Source organism: Alnus glutinosa, chromosome 4, assembly GCF_958979055.1.
Source record: "Alnus glutinosa chromosome 4, dhAlnGlut1.1, whole genome shotgun sequence".
NCBI lineage: Eukaryota > Viridiplantae > Streptophyta > Magnoliopsida > Fagales > Betulaceae > Alnus > Alnus glutinosa.
Window position 1 is genome coordinate 34,385,501 of NC_084889.1, and position 19,045 is coordinate 34,404,545.

Here is a 19,045-nt window from a genome sequence, read left to right on the forward strand (position 1 = left end):
AATTTCTTGGTAAAGTTGGAGTATTATTCGATCCGTATGGAAAATGTACTTTACACGGGTCCTTGATTTACTTAAAAGAGGTGAGTACACTAAATGAACCTACCTTAAAGGGATTTTTCATTAAAATAAATAAAAAAAAAAAAAATAGTTCAAGTGAGCTAAAAAAAACCTCATTTTGACTTGACCATTTATTGCCCAAACAGTTGGTAAATAAGCTTATGAAACGATGGGTTTCGTTGAAGCTCCGCTTGACATCCTTAAGACCTTCTCAGTCCAATTAGAATGGCAAGGCTTCTGTCATTTGCGCGTAAATCCCGACAATTTTGGGCCCCGAGTGCCAAACATCACTGAGATGTGTTGTGATTATGGGATTGTTTGGCAAAGGTTTGTACATAATAGAGTATTTGATTGTTAATTTTGAAATTAATAAAATGTGATATTGTGATTTAAAGTAAAAAAAATGTATAAAAAAATAAAAAAAATTTATATTATAGTCAATTTTTTATTTAAATAATAATAAAAAATTTATTAATGTAATATAAAGAATAAAAAAGTTAAAATATTTTCATGTTGAATAGTATTAAAAAATTTTTAAAAAATATATATATATAAACAGTATCACCCACTATCTTATTCCGTCCCTACCATTTTCAAACAGGCCTTTATGGCTATTGTGAAACATTTTTTATATAAAAAAATGTTAAAAATATAACTAGTGTATAATTAGTACACAACCTCTAAATACATTTGAAAAATCCATGTGTCTTTCACTTCAATCCCTCCCCTTCTCCTTTCCTTCCCTCCCCTTACTTTTACCTTTTCTAAAAAATATCAAATTTAAAACATTTTTTTATTTTTTATTTTTTATATCACATCAATAATTTTTTATTATTATTTAATTAAAAAAATCAACTACAATATAAATTTTTTTTATTTTTCCATATAAATTCTTTTTACTTTATATCACATCAATTACTTTTTATTTCTACACAATAAAAAAATTCTCACAAAAGAAAAAAGAAGTAAAGGGAAGAAAATTACTAAGAGCTTGTTTGGTAAATCATCCACAAAATTTTCATTTTCATTTTCTTTCTCCCAAAAATATCAAATCAAAAATATTCTTACTTTTTTACACTTTTTACATCACATCAATAATTTTTTATTATTATTCAACCAAAAAAATCCACTACAAAACAAAAATTTTTCACTTTTCTATAAAACATTCTCAAATTTTCTATCACATCAATCATTTCTTACTACTATTCAAATAAATATTTCAAATCACAATCACTTACCAAATAGTAAGCGCACGAAGCATTTCCTTTTCGCATAATCTGCCGACAAAAAAAAAAATTGTCAGGAGAGTCAATTTTTTTCTTTCTCGTGAGTACTTGCAGGGTCACCAGCAGTGGTCCACCACCATCTTCATAATGACTCCTGACATCTTTCATATAATCTGCCGACAAAAAAAATGTCAGGAGTCATTTTTCTTCTTTCTCGTGAGTACTTGCAGGGTCACCACCACCATCTTCATAATGAATCCAGCTCAACGCGTCCCACCACCCACCTTCCTTTGCCTTTACTTTTGCTGTTGCTGCTGCTACTATTACTTCCTTTGCTTTTTTCCTACTATTATCATTATCATTATTTTTTATTATTATTTTATAAATACTACAAACCAAATAAAGAAACAAAATACAAAAATAAATTAACAACTCAATAACTTCAATTAAGATAGATTATAAGGACCTCAGAGTGCAAAAGGAAACCTAAAAAGGTAAAAGTTACTTAGAAAACTGCGACCCACTAAGATGAACAAACCGGCCATTAGAGTAAAAAAACCCTATATACTTAGATCTAATCCGACTTTTAAAAAAACCGAACAGATTAAAAAATAAAAACTTAAATATAGTCCAACTTTCAATAAAGGTAAACAAAGTGAAAGAACAACGAAAATGAGATATCCAACGCAAACAAAGAGTCTGAAGGTCAAATAGTTCGGGTTAAGCGGTAAACAATATAAAAACACCAAAAATAAAAATAAAAAAACTAATAAAATAAGAGCTTTAGCAAAGGCAAGACAGGTTGGCGGTGAGAGGAGCTTGTCCGATCCGTAAGATCCACGAGCCACTGCGTGAGTGTTGGATGGGGAAGCCGTTAATGGCGATTTTGCTCTGAATATTGATCCTCGAAAGTGGTCGACACCTATCAACTCTTAAATGTCATTTCCATCTTACTATCAATTCTAACAGCTGTATAATTGTATAATAGTATTATAATAGTTGGCAATTAAAAATAAATAAAATTAAGATGTGGTAAATAAAATAAAGGTAGATTAAATAAAACAGGAAGTGATGATAATTGATAAACCTATGGGATTAAATCGAACTTAACATCAAATATATGCAAAATATATTTTAAGGGCAAAGAATCATATAGCAAATGGTACAAACAACATATATAATATATGCTAGGCCCCCCCACCACCTTCCTTGCCTTTTCATTTGCTCCTCGAAAGTGGACACCTTTCAATTCTTAAAAGCTTTTCCCATCGTATGGCACAAGTAGTAGATAAGTTTGGAGCCGATCTTATGTTTATCATAAGCGAAACTGAGCTTTGAACTTAATTGGGAGCTTTATTAAGCTGTGAAGCCAAAATCCAGATTTCTTCTACATAGCTGTGAGTATTCATTGATGCCTGCTTAATTATGTGATCATTTGACCAGTGGCCTGTTTTTGTCTGTTGTTGATCAAAACTATATATATGTTTTAGAAGTCGGAATCAGAGAGTGTTTGCGTCCTGTTTAGCTGTTAATATATACTGTTTTCTTCAATTGTGATATGCAATATTTGTGAGCTTCTTTCCATCATTTATCGTCTAACTTCCTTCCCTAAACTGGGAGACTGCTTCGTCCTTTTCAATTTGAAGATGATTGTCTCGTTTTAATTTGTTGCAGGTGGGTGAGAGAGCAAGTGCGCAGCAAGTGGGCCTATCTTTTTGGTTCAAAATACACCCATATATATATCCGGATCTGTCTTCATCTTTCGGGTAAGTTTGCCAGCTCATTCATTTACAAATTTCTCCATTAGATCGATCGAGAGCTTGGGAGATGGAGCTTCAACATTTCAGCCACTGGCATCCGTTGAACTTCAACGAAGATCAGCCAAGGATTAATTTTGGATTAATTTGCCGTATGTGCTTGGAATATGTATCGGGTCCTAATTATAGTTGCAAAAAGTGCGATTGGATTATCCTTCATAAATCATGTGCGGAATTACCCCACGAGTTGCGGCACCCATTGCACCGCAAACATCCCCTTCTTCTCATCAATCGTGGATTTGTAAATCCTGGAGTCAAATGCGAGGGTTGCAATAGATCTATTAGAAGGGGCACCTTCATTTATAATTGTTTTGACTGTAATTTTAACCTTGATAGAAGATGTGCTTCTCTGCCGCTCACCATCCAAGCTGAAACTCATGACCAACCATTGACCCTCATGCGGAGATCTGTCTCTTTCACCTGCGATGCTTGTGGAAAAGAAGGCAAAGGCATGTTTTACTCATGTGCTCTCTGCGGATTCTGGGTCCACCTAGAATGTGCTTCCATCCCATTGACTGTCAAGCATATCCGTCACCCCCACCCTCTCAACCTGATCACCAACTCTCTTGAGGTCCATCAATCCGATCATAGACTTTGCCAACTATGTGTTAAAATTGTAGACATGGACTACATGTTTTATTATTGCTCAACTTGTGATTACGTTAACCATCTTCAATGTGCTACAAATGAGCAACTGCTGGATGAAACCTCTGTGCCGGCCGAATTTGAAGATTCCTTCCCTTACGTTGTCTTGAAATCCATAGTGGGAGAGGACAAAATTGAAAAAGCCGTTGAAATCAAACATTTTAGTCACGAGCATGACTTAGAGCTTACTGATGAGCAACTTGAGAATAAAGAAAAATGTAATGCATGTGTGTCGCCTATCTCCCCACCCTTTTATAGTTGTGCTCAATGCAGATTCTTTCTTCACAAATCTTGTGTTGAATTACTCAGAACAAAGTCACACCCACTTCATCGACATACCCTCATTCTCCTCCCAGAGCCACCTTATGATTTTAGGAAGTTTGATTGTGATGCTTGTAACCGCACTTGTAATGGCTTCACCTACTATTGTGACAAATGCAATTTTGACCTTGATGTCCATTGTAGTTTGATACCTGACATCATTAACCATGACGGTCATGAGCACCAACTTATCCTCTCCAGCACATCAGATTCTGATAAGTGCAGCTCTTGTGATTCTAACGAAGAAGAATTAATGTTTCATTGTGCTGATTGTGAATTTACTCTGGATTTCAAATGCGCTACATTACCTCATACTATAAGATACGGACCTTACGAACAGCCATTCAAACTTTGTTATAAAGATGAAGATATTTCTAGTGATGAATATTTTTGTGATATTTGTGAAGAAGAGCGGGATCCAAAGCACTGGTTCTACTATTGTGCAGACCTCAATTTTCCTGCTCATCCCGATTGCATTCTTGGAAAACATTCATATATCAAGTCTGGGAGGCATGAACATCCCCTCAAGTTGGTTGACAAGAGCAAGGAAGCCAATCGTCTATGTGATGAATGTGGCAGTCTTTGCTATGGCTTGACTTATAAATGTATCGATTGTGATTTCAATCTTCACAGGTGGTGCATTCACAAGACTACAGAACAAACAAGACTGGCGAAGTTTGGGAGGCATGAACATCCCCTCAAGTTGTTTGACAAGGGCGAGGACGTCCATCGTCAATGTAATCACTGTGGTGATCTTTGCTATGGCTCGAGTTATGGATGTATAAATTGTGATTTCAGTCTTCACAGCTGGTGCATTAACAAGACTACAAAACTAACAAGCCTGGCTGATTGTATTTTTCCATTACTTCCCAAATCTAGCTGTTAATATATTGTGGACTATAATGGGATTAAACATGGGAGATGCAACTAAACCTTTCTGACACGCCATTTATCCTGCCGGCCTATTCGCATAGGTATTTTATTATGTAGCTTAATTAATGTAGCATATATATATCCCATTTATAAGAAATGTCAGGAATTCTTTTTGGGATTAGCAACCCCTCTCTCTACTTTTTCGTACCGATCATTTTTAAGTTTTGAGTTTAGTTATTTTGTTGTAAGAACTATATTTCATTTGTATTTCATCGGTTTCTATTTTGGTTTTTTGGTCGTTAACCCTTTGTTTGTTTCCACTGTTTTGGTTGCCGAGAAAATTGCCGAAAAATTAGAAAAGAAAGAAAATTTCTAATTTCTAATTTTTTTATTTTTTTTTATTTTAATAAAATAAGGAAATGATTACATGGTAGAATCCTTACTACGTACTTTGGATCCAAACGGATGAGAGAATTGGGAATCTTGTGGAAATGCTACCAAAAACATGATTGGTAGTGGTCTATTAAACTAAATATATGCTCAAAAATTAACACAACGAGACACTTTCAAAGCATTTCAACTTTGAAATGAGGATAAAACAACACTAAAATCTGAAACAAAATTAGAAAAACTCCAAGAGGAGAAAAGATAGGGGCTCTTAATAGCCAGAATCACCAAAAGTGAATCTCTTTCAAGAGATAATTTATCAAAACTCCACTGAACAGCTAACTAAAAAGCAAGCAAAGCTACTGAAACTTCACCAAGAATAACATAAGGAAAAAAAACTCTTGAGTAGTAGCCAAGATAATATTGCCAGACAAGTCAATATGCTGAAGAACCCCTAATAACAACATTAAAATTACCTTTTGCAACACCTAAGGAAGGGGGAGCCTAAGGCAAGGCCTTAATACTCCAAGACAAAAAATGCTTATCCAGAGAGAACATTATAAGCTGAAATAAAATCTTTGCCAAAAGAAAAAGAAAAAAAATGTAACACTTTAACATGCACCAATTGCAAGCATCATCTACCAACACGGAAAGGTGACTGTTTTTCTTGCCCACAAAATTTTGGGCCTGTCTTTAATTTCTCTAAAACCCCTTTAATTTACTTTTTAGTACGGATCACTTTTTTTTTTTTTTTCTTTTTTTTTGAAGGAAAGTTGAAACTTTCATTGATATAACCAAACATTACAACAAACATTGCATCATACATGCAACATACAATCGTAGCAACATACATCTACCCTAGGTGTACATTCGATTTGAGTCAACAGACTCAAATAAATACAGACAGTTGCAACTAAAATAATCCAACCAACAGAATGGTGCCTCTGTGTTGACATACACCTTTACTTGAACAAGGAGACGGTCACATAAACTGGGCAAAAGCCAATGACTGAATTAGTTCACGCACAATGCAAACTGTCTGAGAAAAACCACAACTAAAACAAAGACAGGAGAGCTCAAAATGGATTCTGTCTTCCGGGAGAGCCACCGTCAGTTGCGGCGCGTGTAACACACGCGCCGGCGCCCGAACCACCCTTCAACCCCCAGACGCCGAAAAACCTCCGATCACCGCAGCCCCACCATACACGCCAAAAAAAACACGGTATGAGGCCCTCACGCGCACCCAAATCAGAGAGAAAGCACTGGCGCGTGAAGCCCACGCACCGACCACCGTGAACCCGCACGGCAGTGAAGAGTGGCAGAAGCACCGGAGACTGACGGCGAAAAAGGCTAGAAGGCGCGTGTATTATGGATCACTTTTAAGTTCTGGGTTTAGTTATTTTGCTGTTAAAACTATATTTTATTCGTATTTCACCTGTTTGTGAATGGTAATGCAGGAGAAGATTTGTTTTCATTAGGATTCGGTTTTTTTTTTTTTTTTTTTCAATTAGGATTTATTTTCATTTTTCTTGTTATATTAGGAAGTACGTAGCCTATATAAAGCATTTTAATTTCTGCTATTATCATAAGCTATCAAAACAATCATTATTATGTCTGGCCAACGTAGGACAATTTGACTTTTTTATTTTTTTTTATTTTTTTTATTTTTTTTGTCGTTACCATTTATTCATTGTGTAGAGTAAACAAAGGCAAATCAAAGAGATTGAAATACTTGAATCTTAACTTCAACGGTTTTTTAGCGAATGAATTCTGAAAGAAAGAGGTTCATAAAACTCTAGAAATTTTAACTGTTAATTTTCTCAAGTAGTAGTATATATAATGTGATACTTTCTACAAAACGAGAAGAAATTCATGGAGAGAAATTCATCGGGATAATCAATGGCTCTCATTATGACATTGTTTTAAAAGGAAAAAAAAAATGGCAGAAAGAGTATATATAGGAATTGGCAAACATGGAGTAGGAAATAGAAATTACTATGATTTTGACTGCAAGTAGTAATGATGAAGATGCAAATAACGTGAAAAAGAAAAAATTCCAGTGTATGAGGCGCGCAGAGGCTCTCATGAGGAGGAAGGAGTGGGAGATCAGGTTCAGAAAAGACAAAAGATAATATATATTATGCCCAAGAGGAAGTGTCAAAATTCTACATGTATTACTAGACAGCATGAATCCTTTGAATTTATTATTTATGGGGCTTACTGATTGTTAGGGTTATTTCTTAAATTTATTTATTAAAAAATAAGAAAGATTTGTGTAAAAATTGAGGTAGGTCGTCTATATTCAAATTTGGTAAAAAGTATTTATGTCATTTAAAGTATATATATATTGGTCTTGGAACGTCAAGTTGAACTTCATTATTCAAATCAAGAAGAAGAAATTGAACACGTAAAGCTTAATTATAGTTTGAGGGTTAATTACTTTTTAATAGAATTGAATGATTAAAAACTCAGGTACCAATAAGGTATTTAACCCTAAAAAATAAGCACTTTCATAACTCACTTACAATACAATTTTATCATAATCATATTGTTAGGAAAGTGTTGGAATCTATAGAGGAATTCAAAAATGTCAATGTTAGGCCGCAGGCTGATAGTGAAGGTACTGCTTCTAATCAAAAGTGGAAAACGCTCACGGTGAATTATGTAAAGGTTACTTTGTTTGTAAAGGTAAATAAAGCTAGATGAAAAATAGGCATTAGGGTGATTGTGAGAGACCATCAAGGAGAGGTTTTGGTGAGTTTGCTAGCCCCTTGACAATATATCATTGACCCTAATACGGTCGAAGCTAGCTTCGGTGGCTTCGAGGACAGCAATATTTGCTAAGGAGCTAGGATATTAACAAGTGAAACTAGAAGGTGATGTTATCTTGGTTATGCTTTCTCTTGAAGAAGAAGAAAAAAAGTGTATCTTTTTTTCAACAAAATCGATGATGATTTGTTTTTTTTTTCAACATTGCAGACCAATTTTTCACATAAATAAGGAATTTAGTCATTTTATGTATATTTTTTTTTCACCCAACTTAATAGTTAATTTGGATGGATGGGACATATATAATTAATAACGAAACTTTAAAATAGAAATCATGTACGTTGTACTGATCAGTTAAAATATAATTAAGGAGGTAAGTAAGACAAAGGATATTGTTTATGAAAGAAAAGTGTAACGTATAGGGAAGTTGAATTATTGCAAATAATATTCACCGAAAAAAAAAAATCAATGCAAATAATTGTCATCTCTATGTGGAACTTACATGGAATTTGCGAATAGACGACTCCAAGCGTGAAGTATTTGCATTGGGATTAACTTTCAATCCCAAAGTGGACGGCAATTAATTACATCTTCTTTTAGAAATTCTATATTGGTATTCGTCACCTCACAACATTAAAAAGTAATTAACCGACAAAATTAGGAATGTAATTTCGAACTGGTTATAACCGACCGGAAAATCATCTTCGGACACTAACTAGAAAATCGAGTTGGTACCCAATTATTTATAACCGAGTAACTGAATATCCGTAGTCAGAGCCAAGTATTAATTTTCAAAACACTCGGTTATAACTAGGTAACCGGCCTGAGTATATATATATTATTTTTGAATGGGCTATAATATATATGTTGGAAATGGGCTTTTTGGGCTAGGCAAAGGACCACACGACATGCAATAACTCAAAAAGTCCAATATCTTACCGCACCCACCAATAGTCCAAATTGTCCAATATCTAGAAAATTAAAGAAACTATATTTCCACCTTATGGTTCAGTCGTCGAGACAGAGGGAGAAAAGAAAAACACAAAGCCCTAATTTTTCGTTCTCAATCTCTCTTTGTCCGTGCGATCCGTTGGTTTTCTTCTCCTCCTTCCAGTCCTTCGTGTCTTGCAGAGAACCGATATCAGAGATTAGAGACTTTTGGTAACTAATCGAGTCCTTTGGTTTGAATGGGATTGACTACTGAGCCGTGGTTCCGTATGAGCTAGAGAACGACACTGGTTCGGGTGTCCAATTGGTCCGATCAGAAATCTGGATTTTTTTTGCATTTCGACTGGCTTTAAATGATCCATAATTTTTGCGTTTGGGTTTTGGGTTTTTTTGCAGATCTAGTAATTTTTTTTTTTTTTTTTTTATTTATAGATCCAAATGTATGATTGCATGCGTTGTTAGATTCGATCTGATTTTATTTTTTCGTTTTGATTTCGTTTGGTTGCTTGGAAAATGCTTGATGAGTTTTCATTTTTTATTTAAGTAACCGGCCCGGATAATTGGTTTTACCCAGGATAATAGCCGGTTCCGGAGCCGATTATTGATTGACAGTACTCAGCTCCAGGTTTACACCCCTAATTAATTTCAAATTCAAAAGTATAGTATTTTAACAAGCAATTTACATGCAGATGACTTGAAGCGAAAAGTCTTGGTATTCAGAATGTTAGATCGCCTTTATTATCAAGCACATTTGTTAGCTAAATGGCCCATTTTTAATGAATAAAAATTAGCTATAAATCAGTTTAATAAAACGACACGTATTTTTTAACATGTGAGAAGCACATATATTTTTTAATAGCATTTGCTTCTCACTTGATTTTTTAATAGCATTAATAAAAAAAATATTATGTATTTTTCACAAATTTAAAGAACATATGATAGGTTATTAGACTGATTTGTAACTAATTTTTATCTGTTTCTAATTTAGTAGTGTTCGAAAACATTTTTAATTGGTATTCCATTATTTTTTTCCCTTGGGATCAAGAATAAAAGAGACCCCAGCCCTTTTTTTTATAAAATCATAAATAAAAATAAAAAAAAAAAAAAAAAAAAACAAGGGGGACCCTTTTAAACCCTTTCCCTATTTGATTAAAGAAAAAAAAAAATTAATCAGTAAAAGGTTAGGTCGCCTTTATTTGTCATGGTCAACCTTTTTCGGATTTATTCTTAGCCCATCAAACCACAAAATAAATATTTACATTTAAATTTTAAATTTTTTTTAAACAAATAAAACTAGGATTATCACTTTGAGATTATTGACATCATTGGCCCATGTGAAATAATTGACATCAATGTATATACTTTTTTTAGTAATAATAAATAGATGAGGCTACCAAAGATGTTATTAAATCCTAGCACTAGTTGAATTCATCGTTGGATGGTTCCCATTCAAATATCGAAGATTACAAGAAAACTCGGGGGGTCATACTCTAGACAAGACAATTAAACAAGCAGGAAAATCTTGACCCAATTATATATAGGAATTGGCAAATTCTATAAGTATGAGGCAGAGGGCTCTCATGAGGAGGAATTGAAGGAGAGGGAGATCAGGTTGAGAAAAGAGAAAGATGCATATATATATATATATATATATATATATATATATATATATATATATATATTATTATGCCCAAGAGGAAGTGTCAAAATTCTACACGGATTACTAGATATCACATGAATATTCCTTGAAAGCAGGGCATATGAAATACTTATTGAATGATGGTATCTTTGATTTTTCTGGCAAAATAAGGAGAAAATATAAAAAGCCCTCTAAACTAATACTTAATTTTAGAATAGCTTATTGAATTTTCAAGTGCACTAATGTGGCTCATCAAATTATCAAAGTAGGCTTGGCAATTCGTGCATTCGGGTCGGGTTCGTGTCAACCCAATCACATAAACGGGTTAGACACGAACCCGACCCGATTATTAATCGGGTTGTGACACTCGACCCGAACACGACCCGATAAACACGACTAATAATCATGTAACTCGTTAACCCGACACGACACGACCCGACACCAATTTCACATGTTTCAAGTTTCAAGTTTCAAGTTTCAACCTTCAATTTTAATTTTTACCTTCATGTCTTCAATTACTGGTTTCTTTCTTTGATATTTCTTTTCTTTCTTCATTTTCCACTCGGTTCGTAATTAATCACCATCTCTCTTTCTGTTACAGATGGGAGAAAGAAGAAGACAAGAGGAAGGAAGAAGAAGAAAATCAGAAGGGAGAGGAGGATGATTCTCTCTCTTTTCTATGCTGCGTGTTTGAACAAGAAGAAAGAAGAAGTGAAGAACCGACAATTAAGAAGGGAAAAGAATAAAGAAAAGGGGAGAAGAGGGTGAACCGTGAATGTGAGGCGTGGATTTTTTTTTAATCGGGTTATAATCGTGTTGGCTGGTCAACCCGTGTAATCGGGTTATAATCGTGTTGGCGGGTCAACCCGCTGGTTGACCCGCCAAACACGATTATGACCCGAACCCGATTATAACAAACTCAAATCCGATTTTTTCGTGTCGTGTTCGTGCTGGGTTCGCGGGTCGTGTCAAAAATTGTCAACCCTATATCAAAGTATGCCAGCAAGGTTACTTAATTTGGTCCAAATATTTCCATAATACTCATATTCTCTTAAAAATTTAATAAAAATAAAGAATTGTTTTTTTTTTTTAAAAAAAAACTATTAATATAAAACTAAAAAGTTGACAAAATTATAAAATTAAATTAAAAAAAAAGAAGAAGAAGGAAAAGAAAATGGGTGGCTCGGCAGCCACCCCTTTTCTTCTTGTGTTTTTTTTTTTTTTTCAAAAAAAAATTTTAACAAAATTTTTTTAATTATATATATATATAATAGTTATACATATAGTCATTTTATTGATGTTGACGTGACATACTAACGGAATTTATCAAGTATTTTGACGAAATTTGAGTGGAAAAAATGAAATTTTAGGCAAACTTTTAATTTTTAAGAGAATATGGGTATAATATGAATATTTCGACAAAAATGACATTTTTGGCACAATTTAGTAGTTTCATGGATCACATTACTACAATTAAAAATTTAAATGACCATTTTAAAAACAATGGTTAGTTCATGAGGCTTTTTTATATTTTTCTTTAAAATAATTATGTTCATGACAAGGTTTTGCATGTCATTGTCCATACAACTTTCTGATGCGAGACTTTCCTTTGGGATGTTGATAACTGGAGTATGATCAAGGGATGAAAGTTGCTACTTTGTGTTAATCCATAGGAACTTTCATTATATTTGTAATTATCTTTCTAAACTTTAAAAAATTTCATTTTTTTTCAATTTCACAAATTCATTAGGATTTTTCATTAAATCTTAACGAGTGGATCAAAATTTAAAAAAATTGAAAGATAGATACATTAAATTGAGAGTTTTTTAAGTTTAACAGTGTAATTGCAAAAGCGAAAACAATTAAAAAGAGTCCAATGAAATTTTTCCAAAAAAATATCATATTTTACTTTCGCTAAACCAACATCCATCTAATGAAAGGGGAGACTACACTTTTGGTTGAATCCCCCTACAATGCATGAAATCTGTAATTAGAAGCTGATTTTTACTTCTATTTCAAGTCCTCAATTACCTTTCTACATGCTTGAAGTTGAAATTATTCGTATTGAGACAAGAGTTAAAAGAACTTAAGAAATAAGAGCTACAATATGGTTCGTATAAATTAAATTTATTATTGTTAATACAGAAGTTTAAGTGATGTAATGTTCAGACTCTTTCTCTATAAATAGATTCTTATATACAATCAAATCATAAAAAGAAAGATATAACCAATAAAAAACTTTGACGTGTAAATATAAATTATAAGCCGAACTTTGACGTGTAAATATAAATCATAAGTCGAACCACTTTAATTCAATGTCTATCTCTCTTCCATACTTCGAACTTGCTTCTCCCTTACAAAGGCCACAGTACTCCTCGATCATACCCTCTTTAAAACCAAAAAAAAATAAAAAATTGTCTTTCTAATGTTGTTTAAAAAGTCTTGTGGAGACATGGAGTTGTTTCTGGCATTTGTGGTTCGAGTGAAAAAGTAGATGCAGATATTATTGTGTACGTACATCTTTGGATGAAGCTGCATGCTCCAAGAATAAAACAAAAACTTTAACAGGGCCTTGCGATAACATTTCTAAATATCTATGTAATGTCAAGAAGACTAATAAGGGAACCTATAGTTTTTATGTATAACTTGGACAGTTGGACGTCTCCTTCTTTCCTCCTTTCATATCAAAAATCCAAATTCAAGCCCACAAATTTCCAAGATGCTGCTCTTACTTTTAACGTATACGGCTCCTAGCAGAATCTGAGTTTAGACATTAAGTAGATGTTATCAAACTCTGGAAATGAAAGAGATATCAACTAGCTTTCTTTCCATATGGCATCCAACAATATCCTCCTCCTCTTGTTAATGTTTCTTCTTCTACATTTTCACTGTTCTAACCCTCAGAGTTGGATCAAAGCTGGTTATTGGTATGCTGGTAGTGAATCCCCCATTCCTGACCTGAATTCTGCCTTGTTTACCCACCTTATATGCGCTTTTGCTGATGTCAACTCCTCCACCTACCGGCTTTCCATCCCCTCAGCTTTTGAACAGTACTTCTCCATCTTCACCAACACTGTCAAACGCAAGAACCCATCGGTTGTCACGCTTCTATCTATATGGAATGGACAAGCTGCAACGGCTCAATCCATCTTGGGTGAGAAAGTCAACACTTCAGTATTGTCTTCAATGCTCAACCGACCTTCTTACAGAAAGTCTTTCATTGAATCTTCAATAAAAACAGCAAGGAAATATGAGTTTCAAGGCATAGACTTGTTCTGGCTTTGGCCTAACAACGCCTCAGACATGACCAACATGGGAATTCTGCTCGATGAGTGGCGTGCTGAAGTAAATTCTGAGTCAAGAAAGCCGGGCCAAGCACAATTGATATTGACAATGGCCCTTCGTTACTTGCCAACTTTTGAATTTGGGAGTTACCCGATTGAATCCATACAGAGAAATATGGACTGGGGACATGTCGTGGCATATGACTATCACCTGCCTTCAAAGGAGAACTTCACACATTTCCATGCTGCTTTATATGATCCTTCAAGCCATGTTAACACTGATTATGGCATAAGAGAGTGGTTGGGTAAAGGATTTCCCTCAAACAAGTTGCTTTTGGGTTTGGCTTACCATGGTTACGCTTGGGCTCTTGCAAATCCCGAAGAAAATGATATTGGTGCACCATCAACAGGGGTGGCCGAAACACAAGATGGAAGCATGAGTTACAAGTACATCAAGGGGTACATTCGAAGTTATGGTGCAACAACAATTTTCAATTCTACTTATGTTGTGAATTACTGCATTATTGGATCCACTTGGATCAATTTCGATGATGTGGAGGCTATAAGAGCTAAGATTGGTTATGTGAAGGAGAAGAAGCTACTTGGTTACAATGTGTTTCAGCTCAGCAATGATGACAATTGGGTGCTTTCCCTAGCAGGTACCATCTGAACTTTATATCATGGCTCTACTTCTTCCTCATAAGAGTCAAATGAATTGACATTACAAACCCTTCTAGGACTTCATCATTTGAATCTGCTTATCTAGAAATGGAAGGGGAAAATTGCCTTGCAAATGCACATAACAGAAGATTAGTCATCATGACTTGATTAATCCATTTTACCAAAATAGAATTCATGGTTTGTTGTTTCTCTTACATTTCATTGAGCTCCCATTCATTTCTCTTGCCTCCAACTCAAGTATATCTTCACCCAAGCTCTAAGGTGGAGGTTGACCCGATTATTATTACAGTTAGTTTTAATTAGTATAGTTTAGCCTTAACTAATCTTAGTTAATCTCAGTTATTGACAGCTGTCTTGTAACAACTATAGTCTAGAGTAGATATTTTCCCTGTAATCACGGATCCTTATATACATTGTAATTGTATTCTTTTTCATTCATTCAATACAATCAGAAATTCTCCAGATATTTTCTCTCCATACTCTCTCTGTTTTCTCTGCTTTCATCTTCATTCTTCAACTTGTAATAGACTCTCTTTGGTTTGGAAGTTCTAAAAACAGAGAAATTTTTAATTTAGTTTCTGGACTGCATTGACAGCTCAAGAGAAAGAAGATGGCGAAGAAAACAAGAGAAGGCTATTGTTAATAATTCTTCTTCCAATAGCTTTGGTCATTGTCCTTCTGGCCTTCATGATATGTTACCTACGAGGCAGAGTACTGAAGTCAAAAGGTAATGAAAAAACTGCAAGAGTTTGCCGCTTATAACAATCGGATGAAGAGATATAGTTCTCCTTTTCAGTATGACATTGAGAGATCAATTATTTTTTATTTGTTTATTTCTTTTTCCTATTTGGTTGCAGTTATGATTCTTTTAGGCAAAAGAGATTCTGGACCAACCAATCCATCAGCTTCTGAAAATCCGGACCACAATGCTCCTAATCTGCAAGTATTCAGCTTTTCCAGTATCAAAGCTGCTACAAATAACTTCTCAAGTGCAAATAAGCTTGGACAGGGTGGTTTTGGCCCTGTTTACAAGGTAATGTTTGGCTCTTGTGCTTATTTTCTTATATGAAGAGACTAGGAATCTCATGGAAAATTAAAAGATAAATTTTCTGATCTTAGCTGAACTGGTAGTAGCCAAGCTATGTAGAGACCAGAAATATCAGGGAAACTCATAAGGGATTGGAGAACTCTCTTTTGCTAAAGTTTGCTTTGCACCCTCCTCCTGAGCTAGAAAGTAGCTTTCAAATAATTCTAAAAACCATACTTTTATTCTACTACTATTCCATCCTACAAACGTGACAATGTCATTCTAGCTTTTAAAAAGAAAAAGAATAATTCAAGAGTTAATTGGTACTGTCACATCCGCAAGGTGGGATAATGGTGAAATAAAAGTATGATTTCTAGCATTATTCGTACCTCCCTATCCTATTTCACACATAAATTAAATAGAAATGCTAAAAACCACATCCCCATTCCACTAGGCTGACTGACAATGCCCTTCAAACCCCGGATAAGCCATTATTAAAAATAAATAAAGAAATAAATAATTAAAGGTTAATGAGCATTGCCATGTCAACCCAGTGAGATGGAGACGTTGTTTTAGCACTACTCTTACTCTAAATTAAAAGGCAAGAACTTGGATAGCTGTGTCTAGAATGATTGGCAACTCATTCCAATCAGTCTAAACCAAGAGATCATGCACACAAAATGAAGGCAGAATAACAATGTGTGTACGCGCATTTGTATTTTTTGTCAACTCTCATCTCGGGCATTAATTAGTTTTACATTTGAAGAATGTGAATCTATATATATCAGTTGTGGCTCTTGCATAGCAGGCAATGCTAACTATGGGTTTCAATGTTGCCAGGGTAAATTATCAAGAGGACAGGAAATAGCAGTTAAGAGACTTTCAAAAACTTCTACTCAAGGACATGAAGAGTTCACAAATGAGGTTTCCCTTACCGCAAGACTTCAACATATAAATCTAGCTAGAGTTCTGGGATATTGCTTAGAGAGAGAAGAAAAGATGTTGATCTATGAGTGGATGCCAAACAAAAGTTTGGATTACTACCTCTTTGGTATGCAATCTTTCTTTGCTTCTAATTATATTATAGTCAATCATTTGTGATTCTTTGACGTTTAGCTTTGTATCTTATCAGTCTAAATCAGTCCAAATCCTAAATATATAACAACTCAATGAAAATGTTAGCCAAATCTGCGCTATTATTCTAGAAAAACAAGCCAAACTTATAATTGAAGCTCTTTAGAATCACATAGTAGAAACCAATGTAAGACTTAGCACACATGTGAGCAATACATCTTTCCAATGTAGGACCAACTTTCTTATGTGTAACATTAATTTTTCCGACTCAAATTCCTGACGTCCTCGTCAGGGCCAACACCATTTTGTGGCTCAGCGCACATAGTGTTACTAGGTTGTTCTTGTAAAGACCAAAGGAACAGCGCTACCCACACCTACGCTATCACATCAAAAGGACTAGTCAATTTGAAGCTTTCCTATAATTCCTTATAAAGCCTAGTTTCACTTAGTAACTAGGCAATGTGGAACTTAACACTCATAACTATCTTTATAAACCACACACTTTATGTGAGCTACTCTTCATCTTTCCAATGTGGGACATTGGTGTTACAAACTCCCTCCCTTAAACTTCTGTCATCCTCGTCGGGGCTATGTCATGTGGTGATTCATTACCATATTGTTTGGCGTTACTAGGTAACTGATACAATTTGTAACGACCAAGCAAAAAATGTTAGCCACATCTGCACTATCACCCCAAAAAGACTAGTCAAAGTTATAATTAGAGCTCCCAATAATCACTTATAAAGCCTAATCTTATCTAGTATAGAACGAATGTAGAACTTAGCACCCATGAACACAATTTTTAATCCACCCACTCCATGTGAGCAATACATCTTCTCAATGCATGTGGTACTAACTTTTTGGTATGTCACAAAATAATTTCAGTAAGATATCCAGATATGTTGCCACTATTATTCAATCTTGAAAAAAAGCATATATATGTGAGAAATTTAAGCTTTTGAGAGTCATGAAAAGCCATGATGTCTTGCTAATTGAGTGAGTTTTGATGCTTTGGTTTGTATCATTATGTCTTATAACTAACTGCTCACAGTTTTAATTTTGTGCAGATCCAATCAGAAGGAATCACTTAGGTTGGCCAAAGCGTGTTCACATCATTGAAGGGGTTACTCAAGGGCTTCTATATCTCCAAGAATACTCAAATTTTACAATAATTCACAGAGATCTCAAAGCTAGCAATATTTTACTGGACAGGGACATGAATCCAAAGATATCAGATTTCGGAATGGCTAAGCTTTTCGGAAAGGATGAACATGAAGCAAACACAGGCAGGATTGTTGGAACATAGTAAGTATTCCTCTATCTTTTGTATGGTTTCTCACATGCATTTCCCTTGTTAAATTCTTAGCATCTCTGTTTGATGTACGTATGCAATGCAGTGGCTATGTTCCTCCAGAATATGTTAGAAATGGTATATACTCTATGAAGTATGATGTCTATAGCTTTGGAGTTCTACTTCTGCAACTCATAAGTGGCAAGAGAAATGCATGTTATTATGGCCCAAACGAAACTTTAAGCCTTTTAGAATACGTAAGTAACTTAATTCATTAAACTTTCTTATGAATTAACTCATTGCTTCAACTTAAAATTTTGCCATTGAAATATAAAGATCTGGGTAACAATATTGAATGATTTCAGGCATATGACTTGTGGAAAGAAGATGAGGGCATGGAGCTCATTGATCCATCATTGGATGATTCGTCTTCATCTTGCAAACTCATGAGATGCTTGCAAGTTGCTCTATTATGCGTCCAAGAAAATCCAGTGGATAGACCAACAATGTTGGAGGTTTATTCCATGCTCAAAAATAATATTGGATCAATTACTACCCCTAAAAAACCAGCTTTCTCAGCAAAACGTGATAAAAGTGTGGGGACTGCGAGCACATCAACATCACAGCAAAGAAGTTGCTCAGTTAGTGATACACCAATTTCAGAAATAATACCCCGATGATTGGACTGGCTTTGAGGGAGATAATACCCCGTTACACGTATGTTATATTTTTAATATGGGACTCAATTTTTTTACACTCACACTTGTATATTTAATAATCTCCTATAAGTCTATCACCACATGCATGATGGAAGGTAAATTACAAAAATAGAATTCAAACTCGAGAGATAAATTACAAAACAGGCATGTTCTTATCGTGATCGTGAACTTTAATTGCTTGCTAGCTGCAGTACTGCTTGAGTTGCATGCTAATTAATCTTGACTTGTTAAACATTGTAGATATGTCTTTGACATGTTAACACATGAAATATCCACATGATTTTTTT

At 34.5% G+C, this 19,045-nt stretch overlaps 2 protein-coding genes across 2 annotated transcripts; both read left to right on the forward strand.

The window, feature by feature from the left end:
• The first annotated feature begins 3,400 nt into the window (after positions 1-3,400).
• LOC133867464 (uncharacterized) lies at positions 3,401-5,242 on the forward strand. Its single transcript, XM_062304238.1, has one exon. The coding sequence runs from the start codon at positions 3,498-3,500 to the stop codon at positions 4,950-4,952; it is 1,455 nt and encodes a 484-aa protein (XP_062160222.1). The 5' UTR covers positions 3,401-3,497; the 3' UTR covers positions 4,953-5,242.
• An 8,167-nt stretch (positions 5,243-13,409) lies between these two features.
• On the forward strand, positions 13,410-19,026 carry LOC133866987 (cysteine-rich receptor-like protein kinase 10). The gene is made up of 7 exons (XM_062303657.1): positions 13,410-14,625; positions 15,243-15,374; positions 15,505-15,680; positions 16,515-16,725; positions 17,816-18,053; positions 18,146-18,296; positions 18,405-19,026. The coding sequence occupies exons 1-7, from the start codon at positions 13,515-13,517 to the stop codon at positions 18,717-18,719; spliced, it is 2,334 nt and encodes a 777-aa protein (XP_062159641.1). The 5' UTR covers positions 13,410-13,514; the 3' UTR covers positions 18,720-19,026.
• Positions 19,027-19,045: the final 19 nt, after the last annotated feature.